The sequence below is a fragment of the Numenius arquata genome, chromosome 8, assembly GCF_964106895.1.
Source record: "Numenius arquata chromosome 8, bNumArq3.hap1.1, whole genome shotgun sequence".
NCBI classification, from domain to species: Eukaryota; Metazoa; Chordata; class Aves; order Charadriiformes; family Scolopacidae; genus Numenius; species Numenius arquata.
The window spans coordinates 8,131,655-8,150,893 of NC_133583.1; the positions used below are offsets into that span (position 1 = coordinate 8,131,655).

Here is a 19,239-nt window from a genome sequence, read left to right on the forward strand (position 1 = left end):
ACCCAAACTATTTTGTTCATGACAGTTCAATACTCAACATTGTTTTACAAGTTTCCCAGAATACGTCTCCCTGGAATCACGAAGCGCTGTGGTGTTCATCTGAGGTTTTGCAGTTCTTGGAATAATCCACACAGTTCATGAGCACACATACTTCTCCCCAAAAAATAAATGAGGAAGTCCTTATAAATAATTGATCTGCCTGTGGTTAGCTTTTGAAATTAAACTACTTCTAGTAGTTTAATTTCCAACACCAAGTTCGCATCTCGATGGCTCTGACACACTCCCAGCTCTCCTCCACAACAGCAGAAGTCCTGCCTTTTCTTCCACTCCGATTCAGGCTTCTGCCACCTCCCCAGCTCTTAAACAGGTTGCAGCTTCGTTCTTCTGCACTCAGCTTCGGGCTGCCAGCCAAACCCTGTGTGCCCATGGCCTGCCCTCGCAATGCGTGCCACCTCCGCTGGCCGAGCTCCAGCCCGAAGGAGTGGCTTAGGCGTTAGAAAGAACCCTTTTAGCAGGGAAGGAAACCTTCCAAGGATACGGAGCACGTAAGCCGATGCATAACAGCCTTCCCTCAACCTGCAGAAAATCTGCAGTGATGGTTATGACAGCTGCGCTCTGCTCCACGTGCCGTTTCATCACTCAAAATGGATTTTGAATGATGAAACTTAACACCGACTTCTAGATTGGTTAACTCTCTCGTTGTCAATCATTTTTAATCGCAGACCTGATGCAACTATTCCAGCTGGCTTCTTTCAAAGCAAAGCTGCACTCAAATATACTCAAACAGCTGCTTTTTATTAGAACTACTTGTTCTCTTTAGATCTTACTCAAATCTATTGATCAATACACTAACTTTCTCCCTCTTGCTGAACAACTATTTCTGTAAGCGACAGCAAATGTGGCACGGCTTCCTCTTTTCCCACAAAGATAAGTATCTTCGTTTTCCTTCTTTGCACTTGTTCTTCCCCGTCAATGTTTACCTCGAAAAGGGAGCAGTCTGTTCCAGTCTCCAAATGCCTAGAAGAAGATCACTGTAAGAGAACAGCGTTTTCATAGAACCCTTGTATGATTTTGTATGTTAGCCTTGTTTCAAAATACTTCAACATTTTATTACGTGTAGAATAAAAAAAAACATATTTTCTATCCAGCCAGTAATAAAACACAAGGATTTCTGCATGTAGGTCTTCTGCTACGGCAGAACAGCATGAAATTTGATTCATGCTAACCAAAGGTAAGAAAAGCCAAGAGCACACTAAAGCACTTTTAGAATTTAAAATATTTTAGCACATACGGTGCTGTGGGTTGAATAACATGAGTTACATGGTAAGCAGTAAACTGAACAATTCATTTATTTTTTAAATCTGAAGCTGAACATCACCTCTTTTTGTTAGCCGATACTTAAAATTGCTTTATGTCTTCAACTAGAGGTTGACAAATCCACGTACCCACAAAAAAGAAGGAAGTTTTACTAGAAAACTGCCATCAGCTTCTAAAACAGACTCCCTTGGCTTTCACGTAATAAACAAAGACCACAGCCATTAGGCTTACAAAAATAACCTTCTGCACGTGAACCGTTTGCGATGTTACAATTAACCACAGCACCTAACTTCATCCCTCCTTAAAATCTGCATGGCAGAACTTGTTTGTGACTTTAAATCCCAAAAAAGCACATTAGGTATTCAGCTAATGGCTTTGGGGTACACATTTCAAACCCCAACACATATTTACAGACTTTCTTTCCAGGTGGTAATACTTTCTTATTTTTAAATAATGCATCGTTAAATAACTAAATAATTAGCCAAAACATTTTTTCTTCTGAAATGAATCCTCTGCGACCTCTGAGCCCATTCCCTTCTGGGAATATGCCAAGATGATTCTTGCAAAAGCTACAGAATTTCTCAAATCTCTGCCAAGAAGAAATTAAACTAGTTGTTGCTGGACCTGGAGAGTAAGATCCAACTGCTGGAATCTGGACTCTGCGAACTGCTGTGAGAGGGCTGTGTATTTAAACAGAAGCTGCTGAAGCTGCCAATGATAATTTGTTAAATCACATACATTAACTCGAGCCATAATATGCCAAATGCCACCTGTGCACGTTTGGCAATATGCTTTGCAGATTACTCCAGCACATCTGTGAGACACCATATAATATTCAAGTTTTATTTTGGTTATTAGACTACTACATAAGATAACTGATACCCAAGAAAATTCCTATGATTTCAATAAAACGTTTTCATACTGCTTTAAAAAGACATTAGTGAACAGTGGACACTTAATTACTGAAACAAATTACTTGCTGCCAAAAGTATGCAGGCCATAATGAAAGCTTATCCCTCCAAAATGCAGATGAGCTCAGACAATCTCCTACGAGAGGAAAAAAAAAAAAAAAAAAAGAGAACCAAAGAAAAAAACCCACAACACAACACAAAACAAAAATCCCCCACCAAACAACAAACTCCAAATTCCTCAGGTCCAACGGCTTTGGAACAAGATTCAGTACATTCCTTTCTTTTCCTATCTGCTTCGAATGCTGCCTTGTACAGACACTATCTTTGACGTGGTAATCCACGCTAAAGGCTCCATTCTATTCTAAACAAACACCATCTGCAGAACTTCGCAAAATAAAACTTAAAAATATTAAATACTGATGTCAGATTTTTCAGAACAATTAGCTGATGACAAATCTGAGGTAACAGAAAGAGGGTAGGACAAATTCATATTCAGTTCACAGTACATCAGAAGAAACCAAGTATGTAATGCTGCAGGGACTGTAATACTTAAATTACATATGATAAAACATCCGAAATACAAAAGCGTATTAGCAGGGATAGTTAACGGATCATTTATCCCAATTAAAATCACAACAAGTACTTAACACCAACACCAAAAAAAAACCTCTTACGTCTAACCAAAGTAGTAAAGCTGCTAACTAAAGGTGGGTGTGAGAATGGCTGGGGGAGGAAGGACTAGAGCTGTACAATGAAGGAGACTCAGGAGAGACCTTACACTGACTTGCAGGATGGACGCAAGCAACACAAGTGACCATCTTTCTCTACTGCCAGAATCTGCCCTCTGAGACTCTCCAGGCTGAGTACACAAGGTTGTGTGACGACCTTCTCTATTCCAGTCTCGTAACCTCCTAGAAATCACATAAGGTGGGCAAGTCCGTATGATTATTCCATTTCTGAACCCTACGCTTCAGGTTTAAACACACACTGATCAAAATGAAATGCTTAAGCGATTCCCCACCGGCTCAGAGCAGCAGCAACCGAAGCTCCCAGTGCTGCTCACCTTTGCCACTGCACGCCAAACCCATGGAAGTTAATCGAAACACTGGGCATAGCTTTTTAATGACTCAACAGCCCAACACACTATCATCATGTCTTTCCAATATGTACTGTATTAATGGTTTTCATAATCACTACATGACTCACAGGCACTCTCAGTTTAACTTTTACAGGTAGCCTTCGTTATTACTGCCGAGAGTTTAACCCCACTTTGTATTGATGGAAACCAAGGCACAGAGGAAACAAACAACTCTGCAAAAAAACCTAGGAGAAATTAGAAGGAATAAACCCCACGTCTCTACACTGATGCTACCACTTCCACACCGCTGAGCTGTCTCCTTTCTGAGCCACAAAGCAACCCAGATGGTGCAGAGCAGCAGCTCTCCTCAGACAGGAGGCTGATAACCACAGGGAGATGCGATAAACCCGCTGAACGCCTGAAATACTAACGAAAGGTCATACGGCCCCAAAACCCACATCGCTTCAGGGTTTCCATGAACAACCTGAAATAACTGTTGCAATGGCTTCCTCAAAGAGCAACTTCTCGGTGCAGCGCGGGAGCTGTATCGAGCACGTTTTGGTGGGAAGGACAGAGAGGAAATAAAAGGGACACAGGCACATCCCGCTGTCTGCTGAGGGGGCATGCTTGAAGAGCACGATGGTTAGCAATGTGACAGACAGCAAAGTCATCTTTACCATGAGAATTTATATGTTAAGAGAGGAAACTGTGCAGAGTCTTCAGAAATATACCTGTTTTGAATAGAGAGGGAGGGCCTATGTGGCATGGAAGTTGGAGAGGCTGGCACACGATCATCAGAGTGTGGATAAATACTCCAGCTAGAGAAAAACACAGTATTTTCTCAGAAGAGGTCATCATGACAAGCAATCTCAGGTGCTTCACCCATGAGACTGAATGCCTGAACCTTAAACCTTTTTTTACATTTTTTACCTCTGAATTGATCTTGAGCCATCCAAGGAAGACACTGACACCATCAAAGTGTAACCACTCAAAAAGCAGCAGCAAGAATATTGGCAATAAAGGACTTAAATCACTTTCCCAGCCCCACAAATAAAGCAGCCGTGATCTGACAAACAGGGGTTTTGTCTCGCAACAACTCGCCTCGTCTGCCTGGCCTGCTTCTGCCCCGCCAGATCCCTAGCATTGCTGCCGAGGACAAGAGGGGAAAACCATTTCTGAGTGTCCTGACCATCAGCTGCTGTTCACAGGCTGGAAGAAATACCCCAAGTAGACTTCAGACACCTCAGAACATTATATTGCTTTTAAAAACTAACCTACACCTGGTGTTATGCACACCAAATACTTCACCGAATTTTACAAATCAATGCGAGTATATATACCAACAGTATAGAATAAACTATTAAAATGACAATTCATACTCCAAATGCTTGCTTGGATTACCACAAAAAAGTAGAATTTAATTTTGAATTAACATCTCTTCTAGCCAAACCCATGAAATATGGGTTTGACTAGAAGAGTAAAAAGTACCAGTTACATGCAAAAATCTGTGGTTTGTATCAATAAGGTATTTTACTAAAAAGGTCAAATATTCTGATGAACAAGGTTACATTTATTTCTGACTACTTGTGGTCCAGGGAAAAAAGCCAGCGTCTGTCCTGCAATGCACTTTCAGCCTACCTAGTTAAGTAGTTCATCACAAATATGCTTTGGAAGAAATTAATTAGCTCATTAGGTTTAGCTAATAGTTTGTTTAGCCTTCCTTTGACAAAACTGACATTTTAAAAGAGCGTATTCTACTTCAGAAAACAAAATCCCACATGACAAGTTTCCAAGAACACCAAGTACAAGCAACACATACCACCAGGAGCTGCAGAATATTTTAAGAGATTACTCTTCTCTGGTAACAATTAAAAACAACTTTAAAAGACCCTAAGAACATCACAAAGGTACAGCTTCATTGATACACTGTAATTTTTCAGAACTTATTGAAATAATCTCTCCTTTATCCATCCCTGAAATAATGCCACAAACAAAAGACTTAATTCAGGGAAAACTGACTGTGATAAATCCAGAGAGTGTTTTATTTTCTTGTTATCATTATAGTGTACTTTGTTTTAAAAGAACTGTGTGTTTTGAGGACTTCAGCAATTTCCTTCTCCTAAAGTACATTGTGTTAAAAAAAAAAAAATACAGCATTGCCTGGTGATCAATCACCTGCCGTATTTATCAGCTCTCGCATTCAATTTAGCTAAAACGAGGGACGACTGCGTAAGGATTTCAAGAACATGAAGGCTGATAAAAAGCAAGGAGAGCTGGCGCTACACAAAATCCCCAAGTCAACCTTCTTACCTCTCTGAGGCTATTAGTTTGGCACACTAAAGTCCTTTAATGACATTCACCCCACCCAAGCCTGTTTTTCTCATCAGAATGACCCCGCCTGTTTCCTCTGCACGCCCGCAGCCCGTGCCGGGCGTCCTCATTGTTCAGAATGGGCTTGAGAAATACTAAGAATAACCTCATCATTTCCATCCCCTCCTTCCACATTGCTCTCAAAGTATCAATCTGCCACTGATGTAAGGTTTACATTAGGGAAAGTTTCATGGTTAGAGATTACGCTCCTATAATGTGATACAGAATGGGAACATTATATTAGTATTTTTAATATATTTTCCATACCTTCATCTTGCAGTTCCCTCTTCGCTCTGTCCCTTTTAAATGGCAAGTAGTGCTTACAGAAGAGTTTGAATTAACTTCACATAACAAGTTTAACACTGGTAGAAGCAGCATTACAAGTACAACACCCCATGTTTTCATGTCCATGGCCAAGCAGCAATACCATTCTTACTCAGTTCCTGAACTGCTTCTTCAATCTGCCCATTAGGCAACAACTACGATACTGGTTCCTACAGTACATATATCTGTTTGTTAGGCAGTATTTGGAGATCAGCTGCTCATTTCAGAGGGACAACCCAAAGTGTCTGCTCTCCATCACTACCAACCTGAGCCAGTTCCATGTTACTGACCTCAAGACGGAAGATTTAATATGCCAACACCCAGAACTGGGTACCATCCAGTCCTCCCCCATAAATTTATTTTTAACTGTCAGAATCAATTTAATTTGATATTTTAGAAGGACTTATTGGACGTCCCAAACTGATACTCAGTGACAGGTGAGGAATCGTACTGGCAAGGGGTGGACTTGCTCTCAGCTGATACAAAGGCTTAGAGCAACCAGAGTAAGAAAAGCTGATACCCTTCTGTTCTTCCAGCTCCCTGCACCTCTGGAGAATTATGTCCACAAAATTGTGTTGTGTTTGGGTTTGGTTTTTTTTTTTTTTTTTTTTTTTTAAATTTTATTACTACTGTCATCCAGAGAATAACAACCAAACTATTAAGAATTATGTCATAAGACCCATCAGGTTCTTCTCCAAGACACTATGTGACACGACTGCAGAAATCCAGCAGCAAGGGACAGGGTATAATCCATAAGGCATTATAACACAAAAACCCCAAGTGAGAGGTGGAAAGGGTAAGAACTTCACCCTCTGCACAGCGTAGGAAGACCTATCCCAGTCTCCAGGAAGCAGCAGAAGTGAGTATGCCTTTTCTTGCCAAAGGGTTGGCGTATTTAAGATGCAAGAAAAGTTATTCCTCGCTCTCAACACTGGAAGAGCCTCCCCACCCATACCCAGAATTTTCTATCCTTTTAAACACTGAGGCAATCAGTAGGTGCACTGGGCTAGGAAAAAAAAGGGAACACATAGAAATACACACACACGGAGGGAAGGAGGAGGATGCTTTGGAGAAGGAATGGAGGAGGAGGATGCTTGGAAGGAGATGCTATGGAAGGAGAAGATGCTTTGCCTGTCTCTTTTATTAGCACTTGGTTAGAAAACACCTCCTGAATTTCTCAGGAAACAAAAAGCTGAATACCCAAAACCTCTCATCCAAATATTGGCATGAAATTGTTTCGAGATTAATTTCTAGTCTTGAGAAGAGCGTGGAAAAGAACTGCCAACCTCCCCCAGTTTGGTTTGTAGGAAGTAACAGAGCACTTGAGCTTGCACAGCGCTTCACATTTTTCCAGTCCTCTATAAACACTGTCTAACACCAACCAACACAACAAGAGCTTCCTTGCATAGTTTATATACAAAGCCATCGGACCAGTAAAACAAATACAAATTAATACTTATGAAAATAAATAAGCAAGCTTACTGGCCATCGGAAGCATACTATGTTTTATAACAAAATTTGGAAGTTCAGCTTTAAGCTCAAGTTCACAGTTGACACTAACAGAACCCGTGCAAAAATAATCTGTATAAATACACAAGGAGAAATGACACACACAAACACACTACACATCCTGTCTGTGAATACACCATATATATGTCATTTCCAAATTGAACCGTAGATATGCAGCATTTCAAGAAGGCATTAAAAAAATTAAAAGGAACAAGATCTTTACATAACTGCATTATAATATATGTAAAATGATTAAACACAGGTTATGTTCTTTGACATTATTTATAATGTAATGATCTATGTACCATCAATTTAAAAAAAAAAATTGCCAGGCTTAATCCTGATTTAACCTCACCCTTAGTTATTAAAAATAGTTAAGCACTTACCATAATGTGATTGAAATGCCTGTGGTTTTACGACCTGATTACAGTGGTTACACATCACCAAATAGAAATCATCATGAGCCGGGCAAAGACCAAATATTGGCATATCTAAAAACAAAAAGACAAAATGGCATCTCTCAGCTGCTGACAATTATTGAAAAACAGTTTAATTACAGAGCCATGACACTAGTGTTGAATCATAATTTTAATACATTTGTAGCAAATTTGAAAAGGAGGAAAAAAGAGCATATAATGCAATAGATAATTTTGTGCTGGAGTATTACAAAAGCAAAAATCTTCCTACAAAGATAAATGTAAAATGAACGATTACTTGTAGAAAACATCTATTAGAAAACTGATTTAGGACTGATTATCTTATACCAGACGCAAGAATGTAATAAAAAAAAAAAAAGACTGACTTCAAATGACAAACACAACATAAGAGGGGATGTTTTACGTATTCTGAAAGGGGTTTGGATTTTATTCCAATTTCATTAAATGAATTAAAAAATGAACTTTATTTTCTATTTATTTTTTTTAAACCATTTTAAAGACACAGTCGTTTACCAGGCAGTATTACATGCCTAATGGTTTTATTTGTTTAACAGTGCATTATAGTCCAGCCATCTGCTGCCAGAGACCTGTGTAACAGCTATATAAGAGAGAGAACTAGAGATAACAGTATGTCAGAGCATGTGTGGATTTCAGAGATAACACACATACTTGCAGACTTTTACGAATAAAATTAGTTCCTGCAATTTTGTGTTTAAGAATACAGTTTCTTAAGAATATAGCTTAACATTTAGAACTGCATTCAGAGACTACTGGAGCATTAAATACAACATTTACTACACAACTTAAAGGTATATTACATTTATATAACAAAGTGTTATTCAATCATTAGAAGACGAAAAATAGGAAACTGCAAACATATATAGTATAAATTCATTATTGCTAAAACGCGTAGCGAAGGGATCTATAACAGTATTAAAGGTTTAAAACTGATATAAGAAAACTTATTTTCTTTAAAAAAAATACTCAAGTAATCAATTTATGTTAACAGTAACTTAGAAATTAAGTTAAACTTATTTACCTCTGTGTTAGAACTGACCCCAGAGTTTTGTTTTAAAGGTACTCATTTGCCCATGTGTATTTTTAACACCACCCATATTTTTGTTCATTAATGGAACACCAATTATGAAATTAATTGAGTGGGCTGCATTTTAAGAGTGAATGTGCCATAACCCAAGGTAACCGCTGGCAGAGTAACGCTCTCCGCCCTGTAGAGCCCCATGGATCCACTTTGTTCCTGGCAGACAAAAGAACGTATCCACACCAAACGGCTTCCAGAATTAAGGGCACCCTTTGTAATAAGTACCTTCATCATAAAAATTTAATTACTTTTCCTTTAAAAATAAGGTTTATCCCAGGTTTTCCAAAAACCTTATTAGTGCTACATTAAAATTAAGCACGATACCTGCAATAACAGCAGCAACTGGATTTTGCAGTTGGACGCAAAGACAATGACCGTGGACATCTGACATGGCTGTGACAGATCAGAGCTACGCTTATCTAAATCCCAGGCACCTTTTTGCAACTGAGGTTACGCTAAATAAATAATAAGTTATAAACTGCTTTGCACTTCATTAAGTGGTGACTCTTGCTTATTTTTTTAAAATAATATTTATTAAAAAAATTATTAAGACCTCAGGCACACCTAACACTGCAAGCAAAGCAAAACTGAGTAAATACATGCAGGGGGAGAATCAGATAGGAATAATAAACTTCTATTTTTCAATATCTATTTTCTGTAACGTAATATTAAGCTAGTTAAGGAAAAAAAAAAAAAAAAGTATAAACTTAAAAGTCATCGCTAATATTCCATGCAGGAGCTCTTTGGGTATGCCTGCGTAAGAAAGTTTCCACCCGGCAAGCAAATACTGCAGGGTCACTTCCATTTGACTAGTTCTACACCCTGATGAATGGGACAAGAACAGCGCGCACTGCCTGCTATTTACACTGTTAATAGCGTACAGACAGGCTACTACTGTCTAATACCTAACCAACTGTAACCTGTTCTCGTAAGCAAACCTTTTCAGACAGCACGGTGTTCGCAGGCTTTGCACCAGCCTGTGTGGCACAGAGGAAATCGTTAACAGGAGGAGAGGATTGCCTGCTGCCGGGTTTCTCGCGAGATAAAGCACTCCTTGACACCAGTCTGAGGCATCCCGCTCGCTCTAAGTACCCTTTTATGAATATTTGCTGGCAATACAGAGCTGCAATTTTAAATGACAAGTGAAACCAATTGGCAGAAATTGATGTAAATAAAAATGTTTTCCTATTTCAGTTTGGGGAGCCCAAGAAATCTGAATGATTTACGACCTTCCTTTACCCTGTGAAGCACACCTCCGGAGTTTTACAATCAAAGCTCCAAGTGACAGAAAGCAATGCCAAAAATACTAGGAAATACACAAATTCATAAAGAATCATTCAAAGAGTCAAACCAGCCGACACAGAGAAAAGGATTTGCTGAACACCCAAAATCACAACTGTGATTTCAAAGAAGTCACGCACGAGACTCCAGCCAGATCACACACATCAGTGTAAAAGATCATCTACCGCCCAGCGCTCTCCTACAGCACTGACAACAGAGCAGCATCTAAACGATGTGAAGGTTAGAGTCCTAAATGCAATTCCTTTTGTTTTCTCATTTGAGGTAAAATAAACTATAGCTTTTTATTATCAAAGCATTTATTTAGAATAGATACAACCGAATCCTTCTGTTAGAGAAACGCATAGGGCCCCAAATAAGACTGGAACCCGACTATGCTGAGTGCTCCGCGAACACGAGACCAGCCCGCGAGAGCACAGGCTGGATACCAGTGGGCAAGAAGTAGCATCCATGCTTCACGGAGACCTGAACATTATTTTAGCAATGGGTTTGGAACTGTAAAGAGTGTGACCCAACCAGGATCAGTTAAGAGGACTGGAAGAGACCCAAATCCACGCTCCCCAACCCAGCAGCCCCAGCCTTAGGCAGGTAAACTCCCACACCTTCAACGTGCTTCACTCTCATTTCAGTCAAGCAGAGCACGAGCAGGTTTCAGGGAAATCTTATTTCTGTCTCTGTGTTCCAATGGAGCACACCCCTATGTGCTACTGTTATGAAAGTGACACAAATTAGACCATGCAAATATTAGAGAATACACAGAATAGTTTATCAAAACTTACATAAGAAGTATGTACCAAAAGCCTAGGAGACAAATGCCTAATTTTTCTGTTCCGCCTTCAAACACTTATGAAAGTTCACAAGTCTTGCAGTTGATATTTTTATAATACTTCATACCTATTTCGTTTAATCACATGCAAATTCTCTATTTGAAAGTCTAATGAAATTTATAGTATTTCACCAGTGTCATTTCAAATGCACTGTTCCTCTGAGTTTAAAGATTACTTTTTGAAATACTTCACTGTAAATGTAAAGCCCGTGCCTCTCAAGGAAGAGCCTAGCAACCGTGATTCACATGTTCCTCTTTCAGAGCTGGGCTCATTTAACTCTCTCCATCTGGGAATGTTTTTCAAGGTCAAACTAAAAATTTAAACCAAGACCTCAGACTTCCCTTTTATTTTTCCATAAATGCAGTATTGATATGGTAACAACATAAAAATGCTGTTATAGGAGCTGCTAGTTACGTTAATTCTAATAACACCATAAAGAAAAACAACTTCATTAATTTACATTAATAATATGAAACCTTTGAATGTGGTGACCTCCAGAATTCACTTCCCCTTTCAAATGTAACTTACACTGTTTTTAAAAAGGTAACTTTAAATGATATATTGCCGTACTCTTCCCCAAGACTAGAACAAGCCCGTGCCATAGGCAATTCTGAGATATCTTAACTGCGTTATTTGTTGAACATGTAATAGGGAAAGTGCTTCTTATTTGGAAAAGGCCAATATAGCATCTTTTCTAATAAAAAAAGGAAAAACAATAACGGACTATCTGGTGTATCATACATCCAGGTAACGTGAAGCTCAGCCTGTCTACTCCAAAAAAATCTTTCTTAAACTGAGCTGCCATCTCTTCCCTAGAGGAACATAGAAGCACAGAATTCATCTAGTAATTTCTTAGCATTTCCAGCATTCACTTTCAGGACAGTTACACTGCAGAAATTCATGCTTATGGTCATTAAAAGTTCACTGTGTCTGTGTACTCAATTCTATCACTTAACATCACAGACAACAAAACAAAAAATAGGCTAAAAATCACGCAGCCAGAGAACAGGTCGGCAGTTTGGCATTTATGGAGCCACTAGATTCAGTGACACCCACAGCTCCACTGCACATTTTTATTGGATTGGTTTTTTAACCCCCCAAATTTATCAAATTTCCTGCAAATCTTGTTATTCCTTTTCAGACCGGGACCATTGCACAGTTCATCTATCCTACCATCTAATAAGATAACATCACTTCTAGAAATGAAATGAAACCACAAAAAAAGTGAGGTCAAGATCTTCTCCGGGACACCGAACCCTAGAGGAAGAGGGTTAAAAGGAGCCCTAATCCTGGCTGTTTGCAGAGACCTGAACACAAGTTTCTTATTTTGCAGAAGTCTGCTCACCGCCACTGAAAAAACAAGGGAGGGGAGTGAAAACTGAAACAGAGGAAGAGAAAGCAAAACGAGCAAGGGCTGAAGTGAAAGGGCAAAGAACAAACTATCAGACTTCAGGCAAAAGAACAGAAAGCTTGGTCAAAAAAGTAACAAGAATAAGTAGAAGTTCTGCAGAACGCTGCTAATGCTCACTTCTTCCCTATCCATTCCCAGAGTAAACAGCTGATTATTAAGATTATTTTTAAAAGTCTGAGTTTGATTGATCACAAATATGTAGGTACTCCTTGCCATTTAGTGTAATTTGACAATGGACATTTCGTGCTGATGCCCCACGTGAACAGTAAAATGTGTTGACTACAAAGATCCCCGCGGCAGAGCATCACACACCTTCCGCACAACACCAACCTGCTTATAATTCCAGAACATTTTTAATCACTACAGCTAATATTAGCTGCATTAAAAACACGATGCCCTATACTATTAACTTTACACCCACAACGGATATAACTCCCTATTACCTTTACAACTCCCCAAACACAGAATTTGTTTTCTTTTTTACTGGGGCCTGTTCCAAATCCACCCTAAGTAAGTACCAACTTTTATCGATTCACGAGGCTTTCCATTAAGACAGGAGGGAACTGTTTTGGAGGTACTACATAAGGAAATTGTAAATATATCCCACAATTTTGAGATGTTGCCAAATCTGGGTTGTTTGAACTATTTACTTCATGGACCAAGTATGTTCAAATAACGTCCACAAAAGCTATCTTGAATACATTTGCTCCATACTAGCCGTGTTTTCTCTTCTGGTTAGAAAAGAATTAGTCTTGATCATACTAAGGTAAAAAAATATGTGAGTAAAGCTTGTTTTAACTTAACTTAATTGGTAGGTCTTTTTCTCCAAAGTTTTTATTAGAGCTTTTCTTTAAGAGAATACAACTCTTCACTAGCATCTGAAAAAAAGAATCTAAAAGGGGAGAAAAACCACAGCTGCAGTAACTTAAAACTAGTTGGCCTCTTGAAGGAAAAGAATTTTGGTGCCACATCCCGTAATTTGCTTATAACACTTGTCCCAGCTACTGTCAGATCCTGTTAAAAGTAATAAAAATATTCCTATTGTTTTACCCTTTATGGTTGTGGAGAAGACGAATGTCATGTTAGTATCTGAAAGGAGACAGAACCTCCCAAATTACTGTTTTTAAGACCTTGTGAGATGGCGGAGAGGCACGAGGGGGAAGACAGGAAGCAACTAAATCAGCGTCGAGGACCACGTGAAACAGCCTGCACCAAACCTGGGCAGATTTCAGGCAAAAAGCTGAGTTTGGTTACAACCAGAACAACGGCTTACAGTCAACCCAAAAAGCTAAAATTCCGACAAGAAATCTGCACACCGAGAGCCCTGTTGGATCTATTGCTGACATCAGTTCGGTTTTGGTTTTGTGTTTTGGTGGGGGTTTTTTTGCCTTTTTTTTTTTTTTCTTTTTATAAGTAAAATTTCAACAAGTAATTTTCAGGTGCAAGGAAGATATTAGATGTAAGCCTGAGGCAGCAGGCTTTCTGCACAAATAGCACTACAAGGTATCTTAACTAACTTAAGTTATCCTTGGCAAAGCTCCTATCAATTTTAAGTCATATAGTCCCTTATTTTAATTCATGTGAATGTTTAAGAAAATAGTTAGCATCTCAAAACTTACCTCTCATATACAAATACTTCAATTCCTGCAACTAAAATATTATTTTCTACAAAATACTCTTCCAAACTATTTTCCAGAAACACTCAAGTGCTTATCGTTCACGAACACACGTGTGTTTTTGAAGACTTATCAATGTTGAAATTAAACTAAACTACTGGCAACTTTTTTTACCATGCACTATGCAAGGTGATAATAAAAGAGTATTCCTAAACAAATACTGTGAACAAAGTAACTAAAACCACATAATATTCAGAGTGCTCTGGTTTACACAAGTTTTAAACCAAAATAAAAGATTCTAGTAAAATATACATACTTGAGGGCTTTCTGCAAAATGTCAAGTAATGAACACTTAGGTATTAATAGAACACAAGTATTTTATGAACCATATGTGCCGGCATAACAAATTTGTGCTTGCAAAGAACATATGCATAATCAAACAAACCAAACATAAACCTATCAAATTTACATACAGAAACACTTTTTTTTAAAATAAAAAATCTCTCCCATAAGGTTTGTGCTCATGTCTCCCCAGATACAAAAGAACCTTTTAATACAAAATAAAGCAAAACAAATGGACATTCCCATACCCGAGCCATTTCATTTAGGCTCAGAGGGAAGCACTGCTGAAGTATTTTCTGCAAGGTTATCTATTTTTTAAATTCCTTGCCAACTCCGATCTGTCCATTAAGGAACTTACATTTTTTTGCACATTGGGCTCTGAAAGCCCAGTTATTTGAGGAGACGTTCAAAAGGCAGAGCTCTCCTCGGGTTCTCGGCACAAGTGCATGAACTTTGTTTCACTGTGCAGTTGCTGATTGATCGGATGAAGGAAGGAACAGCTGAAGACTTGATTAAATGTTTTCACTGCATTTTCCACTTTGGCAAATATAGTAATTACACAGCATTTTATTAAAGTCCTAAGAATACCCAAACCTCAAAGTTCTGGCTCGGAGAAATGACTTTCACTTCAAGACCAAAAAAACCCCACAATCTAGCTGTACTGGGCACAGGAGCTGCATTACGAGATTTGATCGGTCGTAAATCTTTACTAGCGTTAGAACACTCTATCTCCACACACAGAGTCCTCTCTGCCCGGTCTCCTTTTGAAACTCAAGACGCTCTATTTTTCCAAAGCTACGGTTCTGTAGTTTTTATATCGTTTTCCCAAATTCAAGGCAGAATCTTGCCCGGTGAAACCTGAAAGGGTGAAGGAGAACCTACCTCTCCTGGCTCAGGTTTTCCAGGGGTTCAGCCAGGCCACGTTTCCAAAATCCCATCCCCTGCGCCACCCCCTCCGGCAAAAAGGTTTGCCACGTGCTGCTGGGAGCAACGCTCCTCCCCGCGTACCCATACGGCAAATCCAACCACCGGCCCATCGGCAGGGCTATGAGCAGACGATCGCTCCGGTTCTCCTGTAGCTTTTTCTCCATCTCTCTCTCCGAAGGTGCAGGATGCACCACTGACAGTGGCTACCTCTCTAAAATTGAGCAGCCTTGGGAAATTTCTGCGTCGTGCCCACCGATAAAAACTGAGCAGCAGAGAGCAAAGAGAAGTGTGTCACGCACACGTGCACCTGCAGCCCAGCCTGCAGCTGGGAGTTCTAATTTTAGGTTGCCACTATTTGAATGTTCCTGTAATTATATATAAAACAGATATTAAAGCAGACATCTAAGTATTTAGTTAAATTCTTTGTATACAAATTCAGCTACACACAATTAATCTTTTCGAAAATCTAACCCAAAACGTACATCAAGTTGTTCATTGAAAACTATCACAGTTTTTCTGAGTTTATTACACAGAATGATGCAAAGTTTCAGTGAGCAAGTTTACAGAAGATTGTCTGTAGAAAGACTGATTAATAAATTTCCCAATGAAACACAAGTAGTATATTGAAAGCTCTTCAACAGACAAAAAACTCGCCCCCCACACAATGTATTCTGTTACATCAAGTTTTCATCAGCAATAGGAATGAAGTCAGTCATCTGCAAAAACTATTCCCATTTACTCGTTAATTAGTTTTGAGAGTTGAAGATATTTTAAATTTCTCCAGCCAATTTGTATAGTATTACGTAAAGGCTGAACATACAATTTGTCATATAAGAAATCTTCAAAGTCATGCAGTATTTTTAGGTGATATGATCTCATCATGCCACAGCTATATTTTAGCCAAATTATTATTTGTATTTTTGTGGCAAAACCCCTTATTTATTACATACCTAATCCTAAAATACCTTAAGGAACCCTCAACGTTGAGTTTAATTTTGCAATTATGACACAAAAATTAAACAGACTTAAGGAAATAAAGTTGGGGTTTACACAGCAATATTAAAATCTGGGGTAATTTAACACAAAAGGGTATTAATATGAAAGGATACATAGAAACACTTCCGTTATTATGCAGAAAAACAGAGTTTATTATGAGGGGAAAAAAATGGTTCTGGCCAAGCAACTAGTCACAATCCTAGCCTCAATTAAAATTAACTGTATCATCCAGAGAATCTTCTGAGTTGAATCTGAAGTCACATACCCCAAAGCACGCTACTGTTATGAAATGTTTTAACATCAACAGGTTGGGTATTTTTCTCCTCTTTCACATGCAGCACTCCGTGTACTTCGCAGCAGCTGTACTTTTGTAGTAGGAAAAAGGAAGTTTGTTTTATTTAAATCTAAACTCACAGTTTACATAAAACTGCTCACTGCAGCAGAAGTATTTTGATACATCGTGACTGCAAATGGTGAACGTGTTCCAAGCTCTTCATCCTTTCCCATCTCTTATCTAGGCTTTTGAGAAAAAAAATTTGGCACGTGTGCATTTTGCCATCTTTCCCTACGTAACCGTCCGTATCACAGCAAAGCAACCGGGTGCTGGCTGTACCTCAGCACCCAGTAACTGAGGAAGCAGAGTGGTAACAGCTATTCACTTTTAGATTTACATATTGTCTTCCTAACTGAGAACTAAAGGAATTCAATGTACCTATGACTGTATATATTTTGTGATAGGAGAATAAGGACAAGACATAGAACAACATTAAAAAATAAACCAAAGTGACATGAGAAACACCACAGTCAATATCGTCTTTAAAAGTACTAACTTTTTCAAATAAAAATAAGAACTAGAGACAGTTACGCATCTCTTGCGCTGTGGCATTATTGCAATCCTCATATTAAAAGCATCATCAGTTAACACTTTATTTTCCCTGCTACATAGGGCACGCGTAATGCTCGTCTCTGAACCTCTCCTACCCTCCTCCCTGCTCGCCACGGCCCCAACTCCTGTCTGACAATTCTTTAATTGTGCAAAGACAATGCATCTTTGCACAAGGAATACTCTGCATGCATTTCACATCACGCACCTGATACTTGAAGGAGCAAATCAGCATATGCAAAAAAAAAAAAAAAAAAGGAAAATAACACAGAAGAACCTGTCAACCGAATTCTATTTCGGTATTTTCTTTTATTAGGCAACCCAACTACCTAAAACCACCCCACCCCTGCCACTCCCATTCTCCATGCACTGGAACATCCACTTCAAAAATAAGACTGTTTCAATCACGTCTAACATAGCTATAAGGAAACTGATGCCTGTCCATTTTCACATACCAACTTAGATTCATTTCCGCACCCCTCTCAATTTGGCAAGCGCTACTAGTTTTTCCATTAAAATTTACTTCCTCTGCTTTACAGATTTACTAGCAGTTGATTTGATACAATTAAAAAAAAAAAAAATGCAAGTTGCACAGCAACAGGCACATAAATGTCCTATAGCGAAAAACCCCAACATTACCGTGATATTTAATAAGATTAAAAGATAAAGTGGAAAATAAAACAATGTTTTTGTTGTTGTAGTGAAGTAAAAGAGCTAACCCACTTCTTATGCATTTGAACACACATGTAGTGCCACAAAGTATTTTAAACTTGGCCATTGCATACTTTTAGACAAATAAATAAGACTATTTCAGTTATCCAGCTGAGGAACCGGTAAAACTTAAGTCTTTATTTCTCACAAATGATAAATTCCAGCACATACAGAGCTACAGTTGTCAGAGTTTCCCTTCCAAGAGGGGATCTGTCTGTCAGAAGCGTTAGGCTTTAAACCAGCGCTAGTTGTCCTCTGACACAGTTATATTAATTGTATAGGTAAGCACTGAAGAAAATAGGGCTACCTGTTCACAGCATAAATTCCAAAAATTCCACTGCTAGCTCTTCGTTATACAACACAAACCCAGCTCAGCCTAAAAACTCTTTATGGAAGTGAACTTTTTTTTTTCTAATTGTTATGGAATTTCGAATTTTTCTAAAGAAGAAATTTAGGTTTTGCCTTTCTATGTCATCTTCCTTTTAGAACAAGCCCATCACCATCCTTCTTTCAAGATGTATTCCCTTCACTGTTAAAGAGTGATTCATCTTATTTTAGGAGCCCGCCTTCACAACGTTTTCCAGAATTCCATCTGCAAACACTTCACATAAAATACACGATACCTGTTACAGAATAAAAAAGATTTTGAAAACACTGGGTGACCAAATCTGTACTAGGTATTATTCTTCCGTATCTGGCACTGGTTCTCTGTTACTGAAATCACCCATTTCACACTTAAATACACACAGGTTGGGAAGGACTGCAACTTTTAATATTTTTCAATTTAGATGTATTCAAAAATGAAATAACTTAGATTATATTATACATGCAGCAGATCTGAAAAGGCTGACATGCTTTAAAGTGATTTTTCAGCTCTTTCGTGGTCTGGGTCTCTCTAACATAAGCAGAACACCAGCCCACTTGCGATATGTGTGGCAGGTAATACCTGTGACAAAAGAAAAGGGAAGGAGAAAAGAATTTGCTCAGACTACTTGATGTACTGATTTGGTTGCTTTGGTCTAACTCACATTTTTGACAGATACGTCTAAGACCCTTCACTGGTCCCTCTGCAGCTCACAGTACTCGTCACACTTGGGAGGACGGTATATGGATACATACGAATAGACCTAAATACACAGGGGAAAGGGGAAAAAGGAACTTTTGTCCCTTTTGTAGGCCAGC

At 38.7% G+C, this 19,239-nt stretch overlaps 1 protein-coding gene across 2 annotated transcripts in view; it reads right to left on the reverse strand.

Annotated features, from left to right (window-relative positions):
• Positions 1 to 19,239, reverse strand: part of ATXN7 (ataxin 7) — a 67,083-nt gene that overhangs the window by 28,855 nt on the left and 18,989 nt on the right. For both annotated transcript variants that reach the window (XM_074151675.1, XM_074151673.1), the window contains one exon: positions 7,896 to 8,000. In XM_074151675.1, coding sequence (XP_074007776.1) covers positions 7,896 to 8,000 — 105 coding nt within the window. The remainder of the gene's footprint in view (positions 1 to 7,895; positions 8,001 to 19,239) is intronic.